General features: G+C 42.9%; 2 protein-coding genes across 4 annotated transcripts in view; both read left to right on the top strand.

Moving 5' to 3' along the window:
* Positions 1 to 273: 273 nt before the first annotated feature.
* Positions 274 to 10,191, top strand: LOC125965698 (metabotropic glutamate receptor 7-like). Its single transcript, XM_049716399.1, has 2 exons — positions 274 to 369; positions 8,010 to 10,191. The coding sequence occupies exons 1-2, from the start codon at positions 274 to 276 to the stop codon at positions 8,868 to 8,870; spliced, it is 957 nt and encodes a 318-aa protein (XP_049572356.1). The 3' UTR covers positions 8,871 to 10,191.
* A 3,034-nt stretch (positions 10,192 to 13,225) lies between these two features.
* The window catches only part of LOC125964776 (uncharacterized), a 100,924-nt gene continuing 87,084 nt past the window's right edge, over positions 13,226 to 27,065 (top strand). Inside the window, exons 1-3 of one of the 3 annotated variants that reach the window (XR_007478069.1) lie at positions 13,252 to 13,605; positions 20,158 to 20,248; positions 22,163 to 22,174. Coding sequence is in view for 1 of the 3 variants with exons in the window: in XM_049711368.1 (XP_049567325.1) it covers positions 13,476 to 13,605 (130 nt within the window). In the remaining 2 variants the exon portion in view is untranslated. Of the gene's footprint in view, positions 13,606 to 20,157; positions 20,249 to 22,162; positions 22,175 to 27,065 lie in introns of those variants that run through there. The other 2 variants (XR_007478064.1, XM_049711368.1) reach the window with 2 other exon arrangements.

The following is a 27,065-nucleotide window of genomic DNA, read 5'->3' as shown; positions in this document are numbered from 1 at the left end:
CTTTTTAGGGTGTCTTCAACATTGCATGCAACATACTTCTACTAAAAAAATTACTGTTTATCTGAAGTTCAGCTTTAATGAGGCGGGCATCCTGTATTTTGTCTGGCAGCCTTCTTGGTTCTAAAGAAAATGTTTGTCCAGAGCAGGTCAAATTGGAATCAGCCTAGGACTCTTAACTGGAGCTTTGGGGAAAAAATACTTAAAAGGTATCTCTTGGGACTGCTAGGCTGGTAAGATTCATGCTTGCAACTGCTGGGAGCCAGTTTTGCTATCATGTGGGGAGAGCTGCTTGAACTAGAAGCCAACACCACAGAGAGCAGACCTGTTTCATTTGAACAGGTGGATCCAGCTGTTCTTGAAGCTGGCCCGGTGGGTGGTAGAGGTCAGGGTGCTGATGGCCAGGAGGGATAATAATTTCCTACCCCTCAAATCTGGGAAGTGAAAACAGCAGGGCTGAATGTGCCCACGGGGCATGGCTTCTGTTCAACTGGAAGAGTGGTGAATGGCTATTGGGTGACAAAAACAGTCGGTCTACTATATTCTTACTTTGTTTGCTAATTGTTTTGCTGCATGTAAACTCTTTGTTGCATTAGCTCTTGTTCATGACATCATGTCTGGAGACAGGGTCTGATAGACTTACATGTGGAATTGGAGACTTAAATTTCAAATCTGCCTCTGCCTAGTTGAGTGGCTTTAGGGTTCTCGTAACCTCTACAAAGTTGAGTTTGTACAAAGTTGTACAAAGTTGAAACCTAAGGACAGAGGTTATCTTAATCCATTTGGGCTGCTATAACAAAATACCAGAGTCTGGGTAGCTTATGAACAACAGAAATTTATTTCTCATAGTTCTGGAGGTTGGAAGTCTAAGATCAGGGTGCGAGCAAATTCACAGTCCGGTGAGTATCTTCTTCCTGGGTCACAGTTCGCGTGTTTTCTCTGTAACCTCCCATGGCAGAAAAGTCGAGGGACCTCGGCGGGGTCTCTTTTATGAGGGCACTAATTTTGTTCATGAGGGTTCTACCCACATGACCTTATCACCTCCCAAATGCCACACCTCCTGATATCATCACTTTGGGGGTTAGGATTTCAACGTATGAATTTTGGGGGAGGCAAATGTTAAATCTATAGCAGAGGTACTTTCCCCATAGGATGGGGGAGAGGGAAAGTATGTAAGCACCTGTCATAGGGCCTGGTGTGGAGCAGGTGCCCCATACAGATGTTATTACAAAATATTGAGTATAGTTCCCTGTGCCATAGAGGAGATCCTTCTATCTATTCTATGCCTTCTTTGAATGACCGTAGCACTTGTTGTCTGTATCATTTTTATGTCTGTTGTTGCTTTGTGACTGAAAATGAAAAATTTCTATTTGTCCATGTCCTGGCCCTTACATAAAAATGTGTTCATTATCTATTTCATATTTATTGACTACATCTTAGACACCGTGTTAACTGCTGGTTCTAGATGTTAGTAAAATATAGACCTTCCTGCTCAAAGGGTCACAGTATTTGTGGGAAAACAAAAAAATGAACAACCCATGTCTCTAAGAGCTTTGTACTTCCCAAAGAGAACACACCTCGTAGGTACAATAAATCCATGTATCATACGTAAATGTATAAATAGTTAATGGGATTATACACCTGAGATAACTGCTATTCGATTCTGAGGAAATGATGATTATATTTCACCAGGAGCTCAATACCACTCTGAGAATGAGGGCTTAACCCCCGACTTGACTCACTGCATCGCTTTCCTATATAAAAATACACAAGTCTGTACATACGCTCTAGAAAAAGGCTTACCTGGCATGAATTTCAGATAGCAAGAAGAAAACTTCAAGAGGTTCAGAGAAGCATCCAGAAGCTCAGGTGACTCTCTGGCACTAATACAACTTGCTTGACAGGAAAATAGAGCTGTAAATCTCACAAAATTAGATGATCTTTTAAGCATTTCAAAACCTCCTGCTATTAATTGGAAATCCTAGAAGAATAGCTTCCTTTAAAATGTACTGATAATATGCTTTACAGCTCAATATTCAGAAGCCTATGTTTTGGCTAAGTGAGCTTCAGGAAGGAAGGAAATTTGTGGTTTACCTCCACTTACTTTGGAACCGCTGGTTCCAAACATCTACTTCTATGCACAGTCATCTTATCATCTGTAAAATGCAGGCAACTCTAAGACAACAGAGCTACAGAGATGTTGCACAGCTTCATGTGTCATTGTCTTCATTTGTTTCAGAAAACCAATAACATCTAAGCTACTACTGAAAGAGTGCTATATTATTTGGGGTCATCTAGTGCAGCTCTGTCAAAGTAAAGAAAAGGGACCTAGAATGACTATAATTTTCCCAAGAGGACACAATTATTTTATGGTAAATCTGGGACAAGAACCCTGATCTCTTTGATCCCATTCCATTGTTCTTTCATTGGGTGCTGAACAACCCAGAGAAATAAAGAGAAGTAAAACTCCTGTGTGCTGTGTCACTGGTACAGGACTTGGCAAGATTGGAATTGGAGCACTACATATTAAGAGGTATCTGAGAAATTCTTCAAACTAATTGAGATATATACCAGGTACATAGAAAACAGTATGTTTTATGAAGATGATTCTGTGCAATGAACAGAACTGGTAACACACACTGGAAGGTGAATTCTCATTTTCTGGCACCTTGAAAACTCCACCTCAACATACACGTTAAAATAAACATTTGAACTGGGTCATATTTAATTCTGCATGCTCTTGTAAGTCAGCAAAATGTTCCATATATCATTTAAGTTGTCACTCACTTTTTAACTTGACTTTCAATTTCTAAAAGTCTTTCCAAACATAAAACAGAGGTGGGAAAATGGTATATGGGAAGCTGCAGAGATGAAATAAGCTTATTTCATTAGGCATAAAGATGAATATCCAAACAACTTCTTCATGGCTGAAAGTGTCCAAATCTACTGTCTTCATTTTGTAGTCAAGGCTTCCGGAAAAATATGCTAATGGATTCCTTATTACCCAAATGCCCCATATCAGTTTCAGTAGGTATCATTACATATTATGGAAATTTTTCTCAGCGACAGTGAAAGACATCCTGGCTGAACATCCCCCTGCCCATGACACAGAGATGATGGTCTCAAGCTATCTTGAAGGCATTGGAGCCCACACTATCCGTTACTAATATTAATGGAGGATAAAACTTCATATTCTGTTTGCTCTATATTTGTTCAATCACTTCTTCCCTTCATTAAACTGGATGGCCCATAATTGAGTCTGTAGTGTGTCTATCATTGGAAACTGAACAAAGTTTTGTTGGTTTTATTAATGTCATACGTTTCTAGGGAGGGTCTATTCAATAACTAAGTCTAGTTTCACAGTTACAAGTAAATTATGATGTAACTTTGAATAAATTAAGCTCATCATAAAGGAAGGATACTGAGAGTTGCTACTACCCCTTCCTTGAGGGGCTCTCGTAAAGCACTAAGTAAAGTAACAGAGGTGTATATGTATGCATATATTTTCAATGATATTTGTACAGACTTAAAAAGAACTCTACAGAATGCATTATAAAAACCTTAATGCTGTGTGTCCCTAGTTCCCAGCTCTCTCATTAAAACTACTTAAATGAACACAATCTTATCTGTTAGGATAGCTATCAGAGTACTCCAAATACTACTTCTTGCAGTACCCTGTCCCAACCATTTGCCATCCTCTTCCCATTAGTCCTCAAGTCAGAAGCCCCGAAGATCTGTTCATTAATTTATGAACACATTTCTTCATGCAGCCAAGAAAATTGATTGATCCCTTACCAAATTTCAGGCACCATTCTTCAGTATGATTTATAGGCATGTTCAGGAAACACAGCAGTGATTAACACAGATGAATATAGTCTCTCTTGAGCTGAGGGGGGAGACAAAAGTAAATAAGCAAATATAAAATCATAAGTATAGGGCTTCCCTGGTGGCGCAGTGGTTGAAAGTCCCCCTGCCGATGCAGGGTACACGGGTTCGTGCCCCGGTCGGGTAGATCCCACATGCCGCGGAGCGGCTGGGCCCGTGAGCCATGGCCGCTGAGCCTGCGCGTCCGGAGCCTGTGCTCCGCGTCGGGAGAGGCCACAACAGTGAGAGGCGTACCGCCAAAAAAAAAAGAGCTATGAAAACAAAACCTATGGATGGAGACCTACATGAAAGATGGAAGAGTATAATAATGGCCAGAGTACATTACTGTGGCAGAAGCAGCAGCCCTTAAGGAGGACAACTTTATAAATTACAAATTGGATTTAAATAGACAGGGAATTGAAAGTGGAGACATTATTTTCTGCAGAAGATGATGGACAGGGGAGAACAAAGAAAATAAAACTGAGATTGTTAACAAAATACAATGCTAAGCATGTAAGTTAGGACTGAGTCCTTAACTTTCATTTTTATTAATGACTGGGTGAGTATAGATTACTGACTACACAGAACCAAGCCTGGGAACACATTTTATATTTATGATCTTTGTGCCTAAAACTAGATTCTCCTGCAATTTAATATGACACTAGGACAATGACTGGCCAAGTTTTAGATTAATCACTCTTACACAAAGATTTTTCATGCATATAATCTCAAACAAATACTGCGTCACCAATTAAGTTCCAGATCCTATGCACTCTGGCTGAAGATATAAATATCTTGCAAGCCCAGCATCACTTTCCTCTTTCTCTGGTAACAAATCACACTTTCTATTATGACAATGGCCCCAGTTATCAGCCCAGGAATAAACGCTTGACTCAGGAAGAGCCAATTAAAGCCCTCCTTTAGAGTTGATCGAGAGCTTTAAGGTTAGAGTATTTCAATCTTATGAAATTTTTGTAAAACAAAGTTATTTCAAAATCTACTAATTATTCTTTACGTTCTAGAAACTGCATTCTGTGACTAAGAGGACAATTTATTTGCCGTCGTTTCTGCTCTGCCCACTTTATGTTTCTGTTATTGTGAGATAAAGGCAGTGGGGAATGGCAAACCAATTCTGATTCATTCAACACATGAGTGCTTCTTAGGTACAAAACACCATTCTGAACATTGTCCGAGGTAAAAAGATAAATAATACCTAGCCCCTTATAGTACCTAGCCCCTTACCCTCAAGGATCTTCCAGCTTAGCAAGGGAAATAAAACATGCACACAGATGACTGCAACAAAAAGAAGATAATGATTGCTGCCAGACGTTTGGGGAGAATGAGGAGAGCAAAGAGAGAACACAGAGTAAGGCAACATTCAACAGTCAGCCAAGAACTATTTGTTGAGCAGTTGCAAGCTGTGACCTGGAAATGGAAGAGGAGAACATAGGTCTTCCCATGGGCAGGTGAAAAATCAAGTGTTCTCACTTGTAGCACAGCTCTTCAAATATACGTTTTGGCACCAAGTGCCTACTAAGTAGCCTTAAATTAAAACTAAATAAGGATACAGTCTCTATCAAATATAGCCTCAGGTACTGATGCCTACATACTAGGATCACAGTATTTGTGTCCCAAGGATGCCTTTCTAGTGCTTTGCTTCTTTCCCCCTTTCCAAACTAGCTAATGCTGCCTTACCAGGATATCTATTGCACTTGTTCCAGCCTTTTTGATCCAATGTATTGAATAGCAGAATAGGTGAGTTACAAGAGGATAGTTTGACTTCAAACAACAGAAATAAAATACTCTATAATTGAAAAAAAAAAGAGGCAATCTTTCAGGCACATGTGGATCCAGGAGTTCACATGTTTTAACCAGGTCCCTCTCTCTCTTCCCCACCCCTTCTTCTCTCTGCCTTTTCTCCTCTCTGGTATCTCTCATTAAGGGATTCAAATATTTCCCTGTTTATGTGGGAGCTTCTGGCACAGCTGCGGGCTTATACGCTCGCAGCTCCAGGGCTGGCTGGAAGGGGCGGGCGCATCACAGCATAAGGTTGCACAAGGTGTGCACTTATATAGCAGGGCATCACATCTATGAGTGACGGATGATCACATTGTATACAGGGGTAGCTTCGCATAGTTTTTACATCACTTTTCTTGAAGATGGCAGTAAAATGGTATATTTTTACAAAATCAAATAGTGTAACATTGTCCAAAAGATATACATAAAGCATTTAGAGGAAGGAGGCTCCTTTTTCTTTTAACTCCAGCACGGATTGTCTATTGGACAGTGGTAACCCTATGTCATCACCCTCGTTACTCCAGCAGAAGTCCAGGGATTAGCCCTGCATAACTCTTGTTAGCCTCTATTCCCTTCCGTGAACACTGTAGCCAGAAGGTTTTTTTCCTCCTCAAACCTTAAGCATTGAAACCTGGAGGAGGGGCATGTCTGAAAAGAAAATGATGGACTGGACTCTCCCTAGAAGGAAGATAAATGGGTGGTCAAAAAGAAAAAAAATAAAATCCTCTGTACCAGGAAATGTTTGAAGTGTTTTTGGGTATCAAAAAACGGGTGCCCTACACATAAAGCAACAAAGGATATTGGTCTAAAAAGAACACCATGGCCAAAGGTGCATGGCCTATTTCAACAGAGGATTTGAAAGTTAAAAGTTAACCTGTAAAACATTCAATTCAATGTCATCATTTTACAGATGGGCAAAGTAAAACTCAGGCACAGGAACAGAAGTGCCAAGGTCATACAGGTGGTTGGTGGAAGAGACAACCAACTTCCCAACTTCTGACTTTTTAGGGGTGTGTGTGTGTGTGTGTTGTTTTGTTTATGTGCAAGGACATTTTTCTTTAGTGCACTAACATTACAACAGAAAGTATAGTCTTGTTTTGGTTTCCTCTGCGCCCTCAATTCTGTATAAGACAGTTTCGCTGCACTCCAACAGAAAGGCTCAGCAAGAGTAGAGACCTCCATAAGCAGTACACGTGGGCACCAAGGGCAGATACATTGCCCTTCCTTGTGTAGGAACTAGGGCCACTTGTTGCTTTAATGGGCCAAGTTTGGGCTGGACCTGCAGGAGGGGACACCTTTGAAAAACAGCTTCCTAACTGCACTACAACCTGCTCTGGCATCCTGATTCCACTCCCCAAGCCCCCCAAATCTTCAGCCAGAAAAAAAAAAAAAGAAGAATGGATCACTGGATCGATGGGGAGATTTCTGTCTGCTCCTCCTACTGCCACCTCTTTCTTGCTATTTCCTGCCCGAGGAAACCTGACATCAGCCCAAAAGCATCTCTGGAAATGGGTAGGAGGGAGCCTTACACCTGTCAGCGCCAGAGAAGAAAGTGCGCTCTGCAGAGTTCTCAGTTGTTCCATCTCTTGCGATGAAAGGAAGAAAAGGAGCGAATCCGCCACAGATTTACTGGAGACCAGGGTTACTTCATCCGGCTCCGGCCACAGTAACCCCTGAAGACCAAAGATGCATTTCCATTCCCAGCATTTCTTGTTGGCGTCTTTCCCTACAGGCTAGCCCAGTGCCTGGCCCCGGAGAAGTCTCTGCGTAAAGGTTCTTTAGGTCATAAATCAGGCTCCTGTGTGTATGTGTGTTTTTCTTAGGAAAAACTGGCACAGACGAATTAGCAGTAGAGACTGGGGTCTCCCTACTACCCTTCATGCTTGGCGGCATCACCTTCGACTACCTCGCATTCTCCCGGCGCTGACAGCCCCGGCTCCGGACCTCAGGGTTGGAAGCAGTCAGCCCCAGCTAGAACCGCCCTGTCCGGGGCTGATGCCACCCTGTGCCTAGAATGTGCGTGTGGGTGCAGGCGGGCGAGCGAGCGGCTGCTACAGTGAGACCGAAGCAGGAGCTCAGCCTTCGCCTGCGACCTGCAATCCCCAGATTCCCTGGGGACCTCGAAACTCCCAATCAGAGGTACTCCCCCCCCACAGCCGCCCACCCATTCCCTCCCCCCTTACCTCAGCACGCAGCCCCTCCCTGCGTGATGATGCAAAACCCTGGGGAGGGTGGGCGCTGGGAAGGGTGGGGAGAGCCTGAGAGCGAGCGAGGGTGGGAGGGAGTGGGCGGAGGAGGAGAGGGAGCCGAACGCGCATTTAAAGCGATAGCCATCCTCGCTCTCTCCCCAGTGCTGGGCTGTTGGAGAGCTCGAGCTGCAAGCCACCGAGCGCGAGCTCGAGCGCGGCGCGCTGGCCGGGGAACCCAAGAGCGCACGGCGCCCCAAGCTGGCAGGCGCCGCGGGACCCCCCCCCCACCCTCGCCGGCTGCCCTTCCCCGGGCGCCCCTACCCTCCTCGCCCGCAGGAGACCCTGGGCTTTCCCGGAAGAGCTCACCCCAAGGGGCCAGGACTCCGGCGAGCCCGCCACCGTCCCCTCGAGTGCCGCCGCCACCACGGCAGCCGCGGGAGCAGCATGGTCCAGCTGGGGAAGCTGCTCCGCGCCCTGACTTTGATGAAGTTTCCCTGCTGCGTGCTGGAGGTGGTTCTGTGCGCGCTGGCGGCGGCGGCTCGCGGCCAGGAGATGTACGCCCCGCACTCCATTCGGATCGAGGGGGACGTCACCCTCGGGGGGCTGTTTCCGGTGCACGCGAAGGGTCCCAGCGGAGTGCCCTGCGGCGACATCAAGAGGGAGAACGGGATCCACAGGCTGGAAGCGATGCTCTACGCCCTGGACCAGATCAACAGCGATCCCAACCTGCTGCCCAACGTGACGCTGGGAGCGCGGATCCTGGACACTTGTTCCAGGGACACTTATGCGCTCGAACAGTCGCTCACTTTCGTCCAGGCGCTCATCCAGAAGGACACCTCCGAAGTGCGCTGCACCAACGGCGAGCCTCCGGTTTTTGTCAATCCCGAGAAAGTAGTTGGAGTGACTGGGGCTTCGGGGAGTTCGGTCTCCATCATGGTAGCCAACATCCTGAGGCTTTTCCAGGTAGGGGGGCGCTCCCTCCGGGGCAGAGCGCGCCGTAGCTCCCCGCGCTCTTTATCCTGAAGGCTGGCTTGGACTCCAGGGGTGCGGGGTCTGGTCGGCCTTCGGTCATTTCCACCCTGGAGATCCTGCCGAGTCCCTCCCACCTCACCCGAGGAGGTACTTTCCCTGCTTGATTCATTTCCCTTCCATCTCTCCCCTGTCCGCGCTCCACTCCATTCGGCTTGACATTCTGGATTTATGGCCCCATTGACAAGAAACAGTCTCCGAAAAACAAGGCGATGATTTAAATGGGTTTTCATTAGAGTGAAATATGGTTCCAAAACAGGCTTGTAAAAGTGCCGGGCTCCTGTGAGAGCCACTTAGGCGCAAGGAATATGGAAGATGAGAAGACGCCTAGAAACTAGGCATTTCTCAACTCCCCAGCTTCCCTGCCCCAAGCCGCCCGACAAGCTGCAGCTGCCTTGGAAAATTTCGAGAAGAGCTTAGGGAGGCAGTTCTTAAACCGAAGGCTAGGTCTTCACCTACATTTGGACGTGAATTGCCCATTTCGCTCGGGTTGGATTTCCCGACCTGTAACCTGTCTCTGCGAGGGCATGGGGCGGAAGGCGTGGGGACTGTCCTCAAGCGGGGAGAAGCCACCGGCAGACGTGCCCCCAGGTGATTTGCTCTGGGCAGTTGTTTGCACCGTCTAAACTGCCTTTGCGATCCGGCCACTGGCAGGAGCCGGGCGATCAGCTTTCTACTCCTGCCAGCTCAGAGCCCGGAGGTGAGCTCATGCTAACTGCGAAACACAGTCGCTTTTTCTGCACCCACCCTGTGCCCATCCTTTCCCACGACCTCCCTAACGCAGCCCCCAACCCCAGTCCTGGGTTTTGAGGACGATTCTCAGAGCCAGACAAGAAGGCGCCTGGAGGGAGGCAGTAGGGTGCGCTGAGCAAGGCCGGGCGGTCCTCTAGCTCCGGGTGCAGGCGGGCAACGGCGGAAGATGCGAGGACGGCGGATCGGGCCCGCTGAGCGGTGGGCGGTGCTGCAGTGCTCTCTCACCGCCTGCTCCCGCAGCCTCGGCCCCACGGCTCCTGTGCCGCCCTGGGGTATAGATGGATGGCTTCTGGATGAAGAAATTGAGTTTCAGGGTCTGCGTGACTATGGGTTCTCTTGTTTCTCTGTCTTTCTTCCTGTGTGTCTCTCTCCTTGTGTCTCTTTCTCCCTGCTTTTTTTTTTTTTTTGTCTCTCTGTTTTTATGTTCTCCCTTTCAATTTCTGCCTCTCTTTTCCTTCTCTACCCCTATCTCCAAGTTTTTTGTTCATCTCTGTCTTGAAGTGATCCTTTCCTAATGCACAGCTCTCTCCCTGCCTGGTAGGACCCAAGCTCAGTTAGTCCCTTCTCCAGATGTTCTGGCTGACCCTTATGCTCCCCGTAGCTAAAAAGTTGGCTCCCTCTCAAGTGCCTTTCCTGAAGCATGTTGGGTTTCTGGAGGGGACTCCTTGTGAGATTCAAGCTGTCACTACATCAGCACCCAGGGGTATGAAGTTTGTGTTTGTGCCAGAAGGAGGGGTGCCTGTCTAAAGCTGCAGCCTGGTATGGCCCCTCTGAGCCTCTGAGCGTCCCTAGCACCTGTTGAGTATGCCACCTCTAGGTGTTTGCAAGGCCAAAAGTGCTTCTGGGCAGCCTTCACTTTGAGGTAATGCTTTCAGGAAGAGCCTGGGTTGTTGTAAGCAAAACCCAGAAGCACTTCCTTTACCTCTGAGCTTAAACTAGAGAACCTGAGGAGGCAGCGCTGCAGGGAAGATGAGGCCAGAGGTCACCTGAGAACCACAGGGGCAACTCACGGTATTTTTACTGAAGCTCTGGGGGTTGAAGGCACATTTGCTGTTTGACATTTTAAAAATTATTTTGGTGCCTTCACTTGGAGCTTGGGAGCTTGCAGATGGGCCTGCCTGTCGAAAAAAGAGTGAAATCTTAAAGTCAAGAGAGAGCTTGCCGACTAGGCTGAAGGATTGTGTTTGCTGAAAAAGATTCCAGGGGGAGCTGATTCCTTCTCTGGTGTGTGGATCTGAGGCACTTGCAAGAAAAGAGAACGCTTGCCTTATGCTTAGTTCCCCCGTTCCCTGGGCTGGGAAGGAAAGGAACTGAATGCCAGCATTAGCAGTGTGCGTTGGGACCAAAACCATTCAGAGAAAGCACTGTCATTTTCCTCTAGTTTGCAAATTGCAGCTATTCATGTTGGAATGAACAGCTGAGGGAAAAGAGCCCCCAGTTTTCACCTGCATTTATTGAGAAGAGGCTGGTAGTAGGAGGGATGCACCAACTTGTAGCTTGTGCTGCAAGCTGGATATAAGCTTGGTGTGAGCATCCTGGTTAACCACTGCCCATGTTCAAATATACAGAGATAGATTCCAACAATCTCTTCCAGTAGCCTTATTTTTGCGTGTGATCTTAGAAGCTCCTGGCATGTAAGTCCAGTCCCCAGCTTCCCAGCCTCTGTAAACCTGCAAAATGAATAGAGAGAATAGTGGGACACAGACCCATTGTTCAAAGACACAGTCACTTTAGGGAAAGAGGAAAAGAACGGGTAGGTGAATCTTCTCTGGGATTGCAGGGTTCAGCTCAATGAAGACTGTCCTGTATAAAAGAAACTCCTCTAAATGGTTGAATTCTTAGCTCTCCAGAGATTTGAGTTTTCTTTTCCCCAGTCCCTGTGGGTTGCTGTGGGGAATGTGCCAAACCTATCATTTGAGATAAAAATTTACGGTGAGGTAAGCTTCTAGGCTGGGGGAAGGAAGACTTAGTGACTGAAATGGGGGATGCTAAGCACTGGGGGGCAGGAAGGAACAAGGAGCTAGTAATGGATGTAACAAATGCTGCAGCTGCCGGCAAAGCCTGGATTGAACTTCCTTCCTGAAAATGAGGACCCGGGCAAGAATGACCACTCAGATGTAAACAGTGTCTCTGACTGGGAATTCTCACCTGCCTGCCGGTGGGCCAGAGCTGAGCAAGTCCTTTCTCTCCTCTGTATGCACACTGAATTGGTTAGTAAGTGACATGTCAGAGGGCAGGAATCATATTCAGTGGATCTTTCAAATCCAGGAGTTTGAGGCTAATGAAATTAGTGTGTGGCCAGGGCTCTGCCAACTAGAATTAAGTCACTGCAGCCACCCTGCAATGCATTTTCAGCCTGAAGGGAGCATCAGGGAGGAATTTCGGGAGATTTGTTTCTGAGCCTGTACAAAATAATACTCTCCTAATGCTAAGAAAGATTAAAGGTAAATTAATATTGACTACGAGTAACATATTTAAAAAATAATCGCCGAGTGGGGGATGGCTTAAAGTGGAGAGATTATATAATATGGTGTCCAAAGAATAAATCTCCTCTGACCACTGTTTCATGGGCTATAAGTAAGATCTATTACAATGGAAAGTAATGGGAACGTTTTTATTCAAGGCTTCTCTGCTATTGACTTGAGAGCAAACACTCTGAGAGTATAAATTACTCTTGCTATGTGCTGACTCTGAATGAACAATATTTCATGTGCAGTGACATGGTCTAAGCTATAGACTTGGAACTGAATGGCATCTGTTTCCATTGTTTTGTTCTCTCGAGAGCAACTAATAGAAAAAAGTGGTCAATTTGACCCTTGTGGGAGCGTGTTGCAAATCTAAACCTGTGTCCCTCATACCATAAATGAGATACATTTGTAAATTTGTAAGTGTTTTCCTTCTGTTCATTGATGCTTGAGTATAATCTCAAACTTTGGGAGCAACATTTTATACATAAGTACTTGGTTTTCTTCCTTTCTTCTTTCTCTTTCTCCTCTCTCTCTCTCTCTCTCTCTCTCTCTTTCTCCATCTTATGTAATTGGATAGAACTGGGCACCTAGGATGATGTGGTGTTACTATAGTGGGATTTAAAAAAAAAAAAAACAACTCTAACTTACCCTTTTAAAAATTTCATAAATACAGGTGTCAGTGTCATTTGGAATAGTCTCTATAACAATTTCTGTCTCCACATTTACTGTGTTTCAGCAAATTTACCTAACAGATGGTGAGTGGGCAATTTTTAAAGGGGCATTTTTTAAAAGAGCGGAGAGGGAAGGAATAGAGACAGGCACATACTATATTTGAAGTTACCTCCACGTGTATTTTATGTATGTATACCTATACAATTAAGAAGTCTTGGATGTTTTATCTTCAAGAATAATTCAGATAATGGATTACTTGAGTATCATAAACATTTAGGGTTTAACAGATTTGTTACATATAGACGTTGTATCATGGATTTAAAAGACCATAGCCAGCCGGCAGCGGCGGGCGGAGCGACCGAGGGGCGGCGCGGGCTGGGCGGCTGGTGCGGGGGTCCGTGCTTCTTCGCGGTGGAGGGCTGGGGTTCGCCGGAGACGCCGGGTTGCTCCGCGTTGCCAGGTTACCGAGCGCGTGCCCCGCGCCCGCTCTTCCGCCCGGGCCGCCCTCGGCGCCGCCTGAGCCGCGGTGCGGGCTGCGCGGGGCGCCGCTTCCGCGGAAGCCTGGGTCGGGCGCTGCGTGCGGGACTCTCGTCGCTCGTGGACGGGGCGCGAGCGCGCGGGGGACGTAGGACGCCGACCTGGGCCTCCCCGGCGCTCCGGCTCCGCTCAGGGCGCCCGCTCAGGGGCCTCCGGCGCGAGGCCCCCTATGTGGTCAAGATGGCGGCGCCCAGGCGGGCCGCGCCGAGGTGAGCTGGAGCCGGGCCCGGAGAGGGGCGAGTCTGCCACGCCCAGGACTTGGACCCCGGGCTGGTCTCCCGTCTCCCGGGGAGCGGCGGGTGAGTGGGCGCGGCCGCGCGTAGGTCCCTCTCGTGGGGTGGTCAGCTCTGCGTGCGTCCGCAGACTTCTGTCGTCTGATAGTCAGATCTGGGGTGGCCCAGGTTGGAGGCGAGGGTGCTTGATTGGGGAAACCTGAGGGGTTTAAGGACTCTATTGGGATCGTTTCAGACCCCAGCAAGAAGCTGAGCAAGTTTTCTCCTGACTCTCTTCCCGGCTAAGTTTTCTCCCTTCTCTGAAGGCGCCAGCTTTTCTGAATCACCTTGTTACCCGGGGGGATACAGTTGGTGGTTCTGACCGTGGAACGTAGGACCCGGCGCGGGGAAGCCTGAGCTGGTTCTAGTTACTTTGTTTGCAAAGCACTTGTCTTGTCTTTGGAATCTTTGTGTATGTAACCAACGTTGGGAAGAGCCAGCGTTTTCTCCTCCAAAACACTGCGAGGGGTAACTTTATACGTAAGAAACAAGTGGGCGTTCACATCCATCTCTTTTCCAACCACTGAGTTTTGGTTGTGTTTCCTTTCTTTAAGTTTGTCTCGTTCTGAAGTGATAACAAAAAAAACAAACAAAAAAAAGACCATAGCCAATTACACAAAGTATACTCTAGTCTCAGTCCTGCCATTAGTTAGCTTAAGTCATTTAATTTTTCTAGGCCTCATTTTTCTCATGTGATGTTTTTTCTTTGAAAAAGTAAAGTTTCTAGAAGTCTCTAATCTCTGTGTCATAGTTCAGCTTGGAGAAAACCTGTTCTTATCCAAACTCCATGACATTGTATTTCCAGCTCCAACTTTGGACTTTGAGTGAGTTGGGGGCAACTTTTTAAGGATATTTTCACACAGCTTTTTTAGTTAATATCAGTCTAGCTGACTTGTCATACTCAGACTTTCTCCCATATTCTTTTACCAGTGTGTTCCTTAGTCATATATATAAAGACTGTTGTGGGAAAAATGACCTCCTGGGTCAGCTTACTGCATGGTCATCGACACAGGGCAGGGAGTAAGATTCTGTGGATTTTACAGAAGCAGATACAGGTTTCATTATCCATGTCCTCTCCCCTTTCATCTTACGAAAACAGCAGGCTTTTCTTGGAGAACTGCCAGATAATGCCATCCTGCCTCCTCACGGGCCCCGGGGATGAGTCGCCCAGGGACTGAACTCCAGTAAAGCAGGTGATTGGCTCATGGGTAGGCATCTGACCTCGGCTAAGTCTATCAGACTCCTCCCCAGGACTTTTGTCTCAGAGAGAAATGGAAGAATTGTCTTTTCTCTCTGGAATTTCTAAGCTGGGGAGATATGACTCTGGGACTCCCAGTGACCATCCAGCACAAGAAGAGACTTTCTGTAAAATAAAGTCTTGCAGAGGTAAGCAGGGCTGAGCGATGGAGAGAGAGCTGGAACCCTGCTGATACTCTGGAACTTCCAGATCCAACTGTATCTGAATATGGCTGCATCCCTGAATTTCTAGTACTTGTTTGTTGAGGTTGTTGTTGTTGTTTGGTTTTTGTTTTTAAATTTCCTTTGACTATTTTGAATTTGTTTTCAGTAATGTGCATTTGAAAGCATCATAGCTAAAAGAGCTAATTTCCTACATTAATGTCAGGTTTGCTGACTGGCATTCCTTAAGTGAAAAATCATATCCGCTATTTTCTTTAAATAAAATCCTTCTAGCTCAGGTCTGAGATATTCAAAAATCTGCCTTCTACCCCCCCTCTTTCCAACATTTACTATATCACCTTGAAGCATTTGTGACCACATCTTTCCCATCTAGACGCAGTTGAGAGAGAGAGCAAATACTTCTGATATAAACTGCAACCTCTACGCCTCCTACCTGGAAGCTTTAGAACATACTTGATTCTTGTCATTAAAGCAAATCTTTTGTTGTTGTCTCCAGGGCACAGAAGCATTTTCATGGCATAATGGAGTACAAAGTACATTAAGCCTAACTCTACTTCTCACCCTCTTTTACTTTAAATAGGCAGAAAAGAACAATCTCAAACACATTTTCCCAACAAATAAAATACATATACGATTATGTTTAGAAGACGTTTATGCAACAGATAGTTAGACTGATTAATTAATGGACCTTTCGCCAATTGGCACAGTAAATATATATGTTCAATGTGCTTAATTAAAAAGAAGACAATAACATATTTTTACAGGTTAATTATCTGAGAAGAGTATTGTGCCAGCACACTTGATACTACAGTATTTCATGTTTGACAGGTAATCTTCTTTCAATTATATTTACTGCTAAATGTTTCTTGGATCAAGCTATTAAATTATAAGGTCAAAAGTAAAATGATATGAAATTACAATGATAAAGGGACACATATCCCACTTTATGAGAATAGAAGTTCTAATTTCTTTTCAATACTACTAGTAGTGACCACAGTACTAATTTGAGCCCTTACTATGAGCCACTGTGCCCATATACATTTAGTTCTTACAGTAGTTCTGCAAAGGGCATATAATAATCCACACTGTAAAGCTGAAGAAAGTGCTTCTCATAGCTGAAAGTCACATAGCTGGTGAGCGGCAAAGTCTAGATTCAAACTTAAGTCGTCTGACAATGCCCAGGTTGTTGACCACTATGTACACTGCTCAGTTGTTGCACCAGGAAAGAAGTGCTTGAAATAATTATAGATTTGCCTACCCTGAAACTGCAGTGATTTAAAGACATCAAAGTTGCCAGTTGCTTAACCACATCTACTTACAGTAAGAAATTACATTTTATTTCATTTCTAAAACAAGATTAATTCTGCAGGCCCATCGAAACTTGAGCACACAAATCCTACCTGCAAATGAAAGATGCTTGTTTTCCATTATTCAACAGATGGCCCTGTACAGAGGCAATAAATATATAGTAGAATTTTCATTCAAATAAATGAGAAGAGAGGTTTCTTCTTGTCCTGATTCAGTGCCCATCATTATGGATTATGATGGCTCTTCCCAAACTTTACTTCAGTCACTCCACTCTTTCTACAAAACTCCAGTAATGGAATCCATCATTCAGATATATGTGCGAAGCGAAAGGACTGTATTAATACAGTTGCTGAAAGTCACGTTGATAGAGCACAGGAAATACATCCTAATAAATGCAACATTAATGTTTGTGTGGGCCTTGGAGTGAGGGGTAGAAGAATTTTCAGTTTAATGGAACATTTTGCCTCTTGCTATGAAAGTGTGGCTTAATAGTCTTGTAATTGGTCATTTACAGAATCCTCCATCTCTGGGTTTCATGCTTTCTTTACTCTGCAGCTGTTGATTCCTTCTCTTGTTCTGGATGGAGGATAGCAACGAAGCCACTTCAAAGGGCTCAGCCTGCCTTTTTGTGTTATTGTTTAGATGAAGATATTTCCATTTATTAAAGCACACTATTTAAACATTTTTATCATGTTTCAAACTTGACTGTGTTCTGAAGGTATGAGCACAGGCGGACATAATGGGGGATGTTTTCCAGGAGAGAACATACCCTTATCAAAGGAATTATCAGAATTTTCATGTATGGATTGAGAATCAAATTCTGGAGTTAGATCTGAATTTAAATTCATACTCACAACTTATTACCAGTCTCATCTTGATCAAACGGTTACCACACTTCTCATCAATTTCCTTATCTTTGAAAGCGGAATAAGAGAAGTATGCCTGGTGGAGTTACACATAAAGCTCATCTGATAGAATATTCATAAGGATTTTGCACAAAATATACATGGAAATATTTTAGCACCGAGTTTAGCATGCGATTCGTCTTCAATACATTTAAGAGCTATTATTTTATTATTATTATGCTATCATTAAATATCACTATTACTTAAATGTCATTATTGCTAAAATTGCTGTAAAACTACCGCAATAACACATGATGAATTCCCCTCTTCTGTTTCCTTTGTTTAAATGGAAAATATGTATATAAATCTAGACAGAGAACACTTTAGTGATCCTATTCAGTGGAGTGAGAATTTCCATGGCACTGATTAAAACAAATCCTGAATTGCATGGACTTAAGATAGCAGAGAGGGGCTTCCCTGGTGGCGCAGTGGTTGAGAGTTTGTGAGCTGATCTGGGAAGATCCCACATGCTGCGGAGCGGCTGGGCCTGTGAGCCATGGCTGCTGAGCCTGCGCGTCCGGAGCCTGTGCTCTGCAACGGGAGAGGCCGCAACAGTGAGAGGCCTGCGTACCGCAAAGAAAAAAAAAAAAAAAAAAAGATAGCAGAGCGGCTAAGAGATTTGAAGTTAGACATCCCCAAGTGTGAATTCTACTGTGACCCTCTTCTAGCTCTAGAACCTTGAAGAAGTTGCTTAAACTTTCTGAGCTTTACTACTAGTTTCCTCATCTGTATCTTTTTCAGGACTGTTTATCAAGCATCTTCCTGTTCTCTATGCTTGGACGTATCAATGAATAAATTAGACAAGAGCCTTTGCCTGCGTGCTCCTTCTTGCATGCTTTCTCCCTCCTTACACTCTCGTGTGGAAACGGATGTTATAAATAAATTCTATGCTTTGTCACAAGTTGATGGGTGCTACGGGATAAGGAAAAGGATGTGAAGCTCCCTGAAGAGGCTTGGGTTGGGAGTGCTGGAGGAGTGTACAGGTAGGTTCTGATTTTAAATAGGGTAGTCAGGGTGGATTTTATAAGTTGACATTTGAGCAAAGACTTGAAGTGAGGGAGTTGTCAGAATGTATGATGGGGAGACCACTCCCTGGGAGCAAGAATAACCAGTCCCAAAACTCTAAGGCAGAAATATGCCGGGCAGCTTGGAGGAATATCAAGGAGGCCACCCTGGCTGACTTAGCCAGTGGGGAGGAAGAGACAGCAGGAGGGCTGGAGGTCGGATATGTGATGGGATGGATTGGGTAAGTCCTGGGAGGCCATCACATGCATTGTGTCTTTTACTCTAAATGTAGGCAGCCAGGGGCAGGATTTTAGCCAAGGTGTGGCATGAACTGTCTCTTGTTTGAAAAGCGTAACTCTATCTGTGGCCTTGAGGATGTGGGGAGAGAGTGGAGTCAGGGAGAATCTCGGGAGGTGGCTACAGGATCCTCGAGGTCTATGTTGGTGGCCTGCACCAGGCTGCTAGCGGCTGGTAATTCTCAGAAGTGGCACATTGGGAAGGTTGTGATAGCATTTCGTGGTAGATTGAATGCAAGAATGGAAAGGAAGAGGGGGTCAAGGGTGAATTCGAGATTTAGGGCCTGGGGAACTGGAAAGGTGTGGTTACTGTCACCTAAGATGGAAAAAGTTTGGGGTAGAGCATGTTTGGGGGATTAAAGACCAGTTTTGGAGGTATAAGATTTGAGATGTTTTCGTGACGTCCAAGTAGAGATGCCGAGTACACAGTTGGATACACAAGTCTGCAGTTCTGAAGAAAGGTCTAAACTAGAGATACACTTTAATACAATGGAGATATTAAGAATAATTACATGGAAGCGCTATTTTAAAGATAAAATGAAGTAATGCAATTAGCACTCTGTCTTCTCAAAACATTTAATAACTGTTAGCTAAAATAATTACCTGAAATGAAAAAATACCTATAGTTTGTTTTGTTGTTTGCAGTAAAAGTGAATAAAATGTCACAATTATTTTAATAGTATTTGTGACACAGTAGTTTTAGTTAAGACACCATGACTACAAACATTTACAGTAAACCTTTCAGTCTCCTACTTTTCACTCTGATAGGGTACTTGGAACCATATTTTGTAAGGTTTAAGTTAGTTGTCATAGGGTACCTCTTTAATTAGAAGTAATTCTGAACTGTCTAGTTCCATGCAGTTTTATATACATACATGTATAATTATTATTTTATGATTTATCAAACTCAGTTGAAAATTTGCATCAGTGATATACATTAGAATTTAAGCATTTACCCAGGTATTCAAGGAAAAAAATGTACTTGTCTTGTAATTTCCATAGGGGTACTTACTTTCACATCTTCCCTTCACTTTGCAATTGAAAACATGGCAGGGGAAATATTATCTTACTGGTCTTTGAGTTTCCCTTAGCTATTTGCAAGTCCTTAAACAGCCTTTGTGGCTTAACCAAAATTCTCTTCCATCTTCATTCCGCTAACAGATATTGGTCTAAGCATGTACTTATACTAAAAAATGCATGACCACGTTGTCTCTACACATCTATAATTTTATGATAACACTATCATTATGTAAGCTGTACTTTAATTGTAATTATAACAGATTTTATGTCAACACACATCCATTTCTAGTGTTCATCTGGTGTTCAAGGGGAGAGCAGCATGTCGTAAATTTTATCAAAATATAACATCTGAAGAATAGAACAGAGGGTAATTGTGTAATTCTGTGTTCACTCTAATTAAGTTCAGTGGAGTTGGCATAATAGAATTAAGATGAAAAAAAAAAAAGACATCGAGGTACCATGGCTCCCTCTCCTAACACACCCTTTTCGTATCCGAGAGCAGAGACTCAGCACCTTTCTGTACAGAAATGGAGACAGGAAGAGGCCAGAGGATGAATGACAGGCACGAATGAGGTGGAACTTTGAAGAGCAACATGGAAATGAAATACTTCTTTTGTATTTGGTAGGTGGGGAAAATGTACCAGCGTGTATGCCTACTGGGACCACGTTTTCCAGAACAGTTAAGCCCAGTGTCAACTATGCTGTCCCACCTTCCTCGTAAGTAGGAACATACTGTTACTTGAATCTTTGCTTCCTGTTTCTTGATACCTGGTTGAGAAGATTATCACAGGAACTGCATCTTGTTAGCAAATACACTGTTTTGAAATGATTGACACTTACTGAAGAGTGGCAACTCCAAGCTTGCTCTCTCTTGATCTTGGACTATTTAAGTCTGGAGTGCAGGAGTGGGTTATGGGGAAAGACCATTGGAATTCTTATGTTTTCAGCATAATGGTTATAGCATAATGGTTAGGAGTGTAGGTGCTGGTTCAAATCTCTGCTTTCCACTTGCTAACCATATGAGCTTGGGCAATTTACCTGATTACCTGAACCTCAATACTCCTGCCTATAAAATGATGTTAATAATATTTCATCCCCATAGACTTGTTTTCAATGTTAAAATGAAGTCACTTACACCAAGCACTTAATACAGTGCCTAGAGCATAGTAAAGTCTATTATTATTACTATTACTACTACTACTACTATTATTATTATTACTGTCACGATGCCAGGTGCTATTTTTCCTATGCCTTATTCCATTATCTTCTGCCCTGTCCCCCCATTTCTGTCTTGTTTCTGTACAAGGGTAGGTTTGTCACAGAGCATTTTCTTTCCCTAGTGTCTGACTCTTAGTCATCAAGGTGACTGGTCCACGACCTGGCATTCATTGCTGCTCATTGAAGCAACCCATTTTGAGAAGGGGAGTTGGATATTGATGCCAAGTTGGGTCAAGGAGAGAGAATTTTCTCTCTTCTGCACTCAGCTAAGTGAAATATTCAGGCCTCAGGAGGAGAATCAGGCAAAGGGCAACATGCTTAATTTCATACCTTAGTGATTAAGAACAAGTCAGACAGGCTGGATTTGAACTCATTTCCATCATGTACTGACAACAGGATCTTAGGTGCTTTTGTAACCCGTCTGAGGCTCAGTCAACATCTGAAAGAGACGAATAACATTATCAGGACCTAGCATATAGCCTCGTTGTAATAAGTGAGTAAATCCTTTTAAAACGTTCAGCACGTTGTTTGGCATATAAACACTTCATAAAATTTAGCTTCTTTGACTACTACCGCTGCTAATATTATTAAGTAGCTGAGCAGATCCGAGGCCCATTTTTTTCTTAGATTGCACATAATCATTTGGACAACCAGCTCACATTGATCAACCGTTGCTTATATATAAACCCCCACGAACCCAAAGGTGCTTTAACTCTCTCCCAGTCAGAGCCTGTTCTGGGGGCAGAAGCAGCACCGGCACTACCCCCGTCATCTTTGCCTTTATTGTCACTACACTCGCCTGCCGTACTGAGCACTTTCTGTTTGCCAGGCGCCAAATTTAGCCCTGCGTATGCACTATATCATGTAGTTCTCACACTCAGGTGGGAGACATTATCATCATCCCCAATTTTCAGATAAAGACGCCGAGGTGTTGGAAAGGTAAGAAACTTGACCCACAGCAAGAGATGGAGCCGGAGTATTCAAACCCTTCTCTCTGACCTCAAGAACCCTTAAATATTAGCATACTACTACATGACATCCTGGTAAGAAAATCTGCTTCCAGCCACTCTGGTGAGAGTAGAAATGATTCTCAGTCCCCACATTCCTCTATTGCCCATGCCACCGTAGCCTCAGGACTAGGGGGGAAAGGAAGTGATCTCTTCAAAGAGCAGCCAAAGGGAACCTACTCCCTTCTGCCTTTTCGTAATCAACTAACCAATATTTTATTTCCTTCTTAAGAGTCCCCACATGTTCCTTTTGGTACTTAGCTTGGCCTTTTAGAATTCTGACATTCTGTACATGACTCATCCACTGTATTTCATGTTAATTTATTGAGGTCAAGTATAGGGTCTTACTCATCCTGAAGTCCAGTTATCCCCTGTCACATCTAACTCTGTTCTTTTCTTCTTGTAGGACATCTGCAGGTATTTATTTGAATTTTGTTGAATTGTTCTCATCAATAGTACATTAGAAGTTATACAGAAAGTGCCTTCTTATAAGGAAAACCATCTAAATAGATTTCTAGCTCTTTACTTTTTATAGCACTATTGTAGAGATTATAGATCTCCAGGTAATATTTTTTAGATTGAGTTCTTCATATCATCTTATTTTTACATATAATGATAAATCTGAATTTTCTCTATCAAACCTCCGAGACTTCACTGGCTTGTAACTTAGCTTGTTGATTATGTGTTGTTGACTTTTCCATTTACAATGATATTTGATCCTGGTAAGGATGGGGCTGGGTGGGAAGGTACATCTTAGGGCCATAAATTGGTTTTGTAGAGAACTAACATAAAGATCTAAAGTCTCATCATATTTCTGCAGAACTCATGAATCATTTTATTATAATTCCATTCATTCAGGGAGTATAAAACCATTTTCAAATTGTTATTCCTAATTTGTTCATCTTCTCTTCCTTAGCCTTAGTGAGAAGAGAGCAGGCTGAATGGAAGAAAGTCATTATGACCACTGGGGCCACTAAGGTAGGCATCAGTCCCAGAGTTTTGTTTTCATCTCTCCGCTATTAATATTGGCTAATGTCTTGAGTGCTTACTTGGTGCAAATTACTTAGCCGACCATGGCAAATGGGTTGTGTCATTTCATCCCCTGATAGTCATACAATTAATGTATGTATTATTATGATATCCCATAATGCATACATGGAACAGAGCCTCAGAAGTAGTTATTTGCTCACGAAAATATGGTAGATGTGGAATTTGGACTCAGGTCTGATAGACTCCTCAATCACTCCTAGTGATTTTTACCACTAAATTAAAGTTGTATACCTCTGGAGAGTAGAAAGTTTCTAAAATTTCCTCAACTCTAACGTTTTATAATTAAATTTTTGTCTGATGGCAAGCTTAACAGTTAAGATGGGTAGGAAGGAATGCCAGCCGTTGAATGGAATTTCCCTCAAATAAGCCTGTTTTATGACACCAGTTCACTCGTTCATTCACTCAGCATGTATTGAATGTTTGCTCTGTGCAAAGGCATTTTAGGCATCACAGTGGAGTGAGCGCCCCTTCCATAGACTCTCCTGCAGCACTCAGAGAAGTCTTGGACTGGTTTGCCTGTTATGGAATGGGCCTTGGTGATAGAAGCCTGGTTTGTCCTCCACTGATAAAACTAAGACATACTCATATTAGTTTATAGGCGTCTTGAAGCCGTGGGATAGTAACACACATGAATCTTACCATTTTTGCCTGGGATTAATGATATAAAGGCTTTGGATTTGGGTATGGAAAATGGGTGCAATTATGGGCGTGTTGGTTCTACATATATATGGACATCACGTGTCATCAGCCTGCAGCTACCTGCCATTCCTCACTACTCCTTCTTTTCACAAACCAAACAAGTACCTTCTTATCTCTCCTGTGGATAAGCTCTTGACAGTGGCACTAGGGCCTCCCTCAATAAGTACATCATTGGCTAAACCAGTGGTTTCTCAGATATGCTCATTGAACAACCCTTAAGGTGGATTGACATTCCACTGCCTAGAATAGAATATGGTGTTCTTTAGGAATCGGGGGGAAAAAATAGGCCACCAGATGTACTTTCTTTAATTTAAATTGTATATCTATCTATCTGTCTATCTATCTATATATATATGAACAATTGTTATATATGTGTATGTATACTTGTTCATATATATGAATGATTTAAAATTGAAGAGATATATACATACACACACATATATATATAGGTATATTTAAATTTTGGCTTCTGTTAGCAAGTAGTAAATTAAATTATTAGCAGATCCATACTGCAGGGAAATAACCAATCAGATTTCATTCAATAGCTTGCTTTTTTGTAGATTTATGGTTGTGATTTTATATTTGCAGGTATGTTCGCTGAAGAAAATATTTCTACCACTTTACACAAAATTAAATTCATTTAATACCAATGCGGCATGTCTCAAATGTCTTAATACAGTTTTAGTCTTTAATCGCATCAGAAGTATGAAATTAGAAACATACCCCAAAATCATTTGAAGATATAATTACTTTCATTTCCCTTATACTTTTGAGACTTTTGAAAAATAAGTATTTAGTTGTACTTATCTCTTTCTGTCTAAGGATAGCAAACACTGAAACACAGTTCTTTTTAAAAGTCAATATTAAAAATATATTGTCCAAGATGATCAAAACTAAGGAAGTGGCAAAGAAATTCAAAAATTTAAACTTTCAAAGGGTGCTTTTTTTGTGAATGTGTAGTACTTGTTCTTCTGAAGGAATTAATCTTTTTAAAAATTTAATTAACTTATTTTTTATTGAAGTATACTTGATTTACAGCGTTGTGTTAATTACTGCTGTACAGCAAAGTGACTCTGTTATACATATGTATATACATTCTTTTTCATATTCTTTTCCATTATGGTTTATCACAGGATATTGAATATAGTTCCCTGTGCTATATAGTAGGACCTTGTTGTTTAGCCAATCTATATATACCAGTTTGCATCTGCTAATCCCAAACTCCCAGTTCATCCCTCTCCCACCTGCTTCCCCCTTGGCAGCCACCAGTCTATTCTCTATGTCTCTGATTCTGTTTCTGTTTCATAGATAGGTTCATTTGTGTCATATTTTAGATTCCACATATAAGTGGTATCATGGTATTTGTCTTTCTCTTTCTGACTTACTTTGCTTAGTATGATAATCTCTAGCTGCATCCATGTTGCTGCTGCAAATGGCATTATTTCATTCTTTTTTTATGGCTGAGTAGCATTTCATTGTATATATGTACCACATCGTCTTTATCCATTCATCTGTTGATGGACATTTAGGTTGTTTCCATGTCTTGGCTATTGTGAATATTGCTGCTGTGAAGATCAGGGTGAATGTGTCTTTTTGAATTATAGTTTGGTCTGGATATACGCCCAGGAGTGGGATTGCTGGATCATATGGTAGGTCTATTTTTAGTTTTCTGAGGAACCTCCATACTGTTTTCCACAGTGGCTGCACCAACTTACATTCCCACCAACAGTGTTGTAGGAGGGTTCCCTTTTCTGCACACCCTCTCCAGCATATGTTATTTGTAGACTTTTTAATGATGGCCATTCTGACTGGTGTGAGGTGGTACCTCATGGTAGTTTTGATTTGCATTTCTTTAATAATTGGCAGTGTTGAGCATCTTTTCATGTGCCTATTGGCCATCTGTATTTCTTCTTTGGAGAAATGTCTCTTTAAGTCTTCTGCCTATTTTTTTGATTGGGTTGTTTGCTTTTATTGTCATCAAGTTGTATGAGCTGTTTGTATATTTTGGAAATTAAGCCCTTGCTGGTCGCATCATTTGCAAATATTTTCTCCCATTCTGTAGGTTGTCTTTTCATTTTGTTTATGGTTTCCTTTGCTGTGCAAAAGCTTGTAAGTTTGATTCGGTCCCCTTTGTTTATTTTCATTTTTATTTCTATTGTCTTGGGAGACTGACCTAAGAAAACATTGGTATGATTTATGTCAGAGAATATTTTGCCTGTGTTCTCTTCTAGAAGTTTTATGGTGTCATGTCTTATGTTTAAGTCTTTAAGACATTTTGAGTTTATTTTCGTGTATGGTGAAAGGATGTGTTCTAACTTCACTGGTTTATATAAGGCTGTCCAACTTTACCAACACCACTTGCGGAAGAGACTGTCTCTTTAACTGAGGTGTGTGAGTTTATTTCTGGGCTCCGTATTCTGTTCCATTGATCCATATGTCTGCTTTTGTGCCAATACCACGCTGTTTTGATTACTGTGACTTTGGAGTACTGTCTGAGTCTGGGGTGGCTATGCCTCCAACGTTGTTCTTTTTCTTCAGGATTGCTTTGGCAATTGTGGGTCTTTTATGGTTCTGTATGAATTTTAGGATTATTTGTTCTAATTGCGTGAAAAATGTCATGGGTAATTTGATAGGGATCGCATTAAATCTGTAGATTGCTTTGGGTAGTATGAGCATTTTAACAATATTAATTCCTCCAACCCAAGAACATGAGATGTCTTTCCATTTCTTTGAATCATCTTCACTTTCCTTTATTAATGTCTTACAGTTGTCAGCGTATAAGTCTTTTGCTTTCTTGGTGAGGTTTATTCCTAAGTATTTTATTTTTGGGGTTGTGATTTTAAAAGGCATTGTTTTTTTACATTCCCTTTCCGATATTTCATTGTTGGTATAAAGAAATGCAACCAATTTCTGTATGTTAATCTTGTATTCTGCTACCTTGCTGAATTCGTTTATCAGTTGTAGTAGTTTTCATGTAGAGTCTTTAGGGTTTTCTCTATATAGTATCATATCATCTGCATCTAATGACAATTTTACCTCTTCCTGAAGGAATTAATCTTGAAGTTCTACTAAGACTTTTGGGATACCTGTTTTAATGAGCCACTACTTCCTGCCTGAGATTGCACTATGCACCAGAGATTCTAGAATTAGCATAATAAAACTAATAATGCAAACAACAGCAACAAATCTTCACAAACCTTCCTTGCAAGGAAGTAGAGTCCACTGGAAAAACAGACAAGTGAAACACACATTCAAAATGGCAGTGATTCTCAAACATTTATGTGCTGAAAAATCATGCAATTACTAGACCCCTTCTCCAGCTGGTCAGGTGTAAGGTCCTGTAACTCTGTTTTTGGTGAATGCCTCCAGTAGAGTCTGAGACAGATGTTCTCAGTTGTCGTCAACCTTTAGTGTGCATCAGATTTGCCTGAGAATATTGTTAAAACACAGATTGCTGGGCTCCAGTGCCAGAGTTCTAACCAGTTCCCAGGTGTGGCTGATATTGCTGGCCCAGGGACCACATTTTGAGAACCACCTTTCAAAACTCTGCAGTATGCGGT

The sequence above is a fragment of the Orcinus orca genome, chromosome 1 (genome assembly GCF_937001465.1).
Source record: "Orcinus orca chromosome 1, mOrcOrc1.1, whole genome shotgun sequence".
Lineage (NCBI taxonomy): Eukaryota > Metazoa > Chordata > Mammalia > Artiodactyla > Delphinidae > Orcinus > Orcinus orca.
The sequence above is the reverse complement of the archived record's forward strand: the minus strand, read 5'-3'. Positions and strand labels throughout refer to the sequence as shown.

Coding starts and splice junctions, on each gene's coding strand:
- LOC125965698 (XM_049716399.1), top strand. CDS start 274: ATGTGGGGAGAGCTGCTTGAACTAGAAGCCAACACCACAGAGAGCAGA. Junction 370..8,009: donor CTGTTCTTGAAGCTGGCCCG/GTGGGTGGTAGA, acceptor CTCTCTCCCCAG/TGCTGGGCTGTTGGAGAGCT.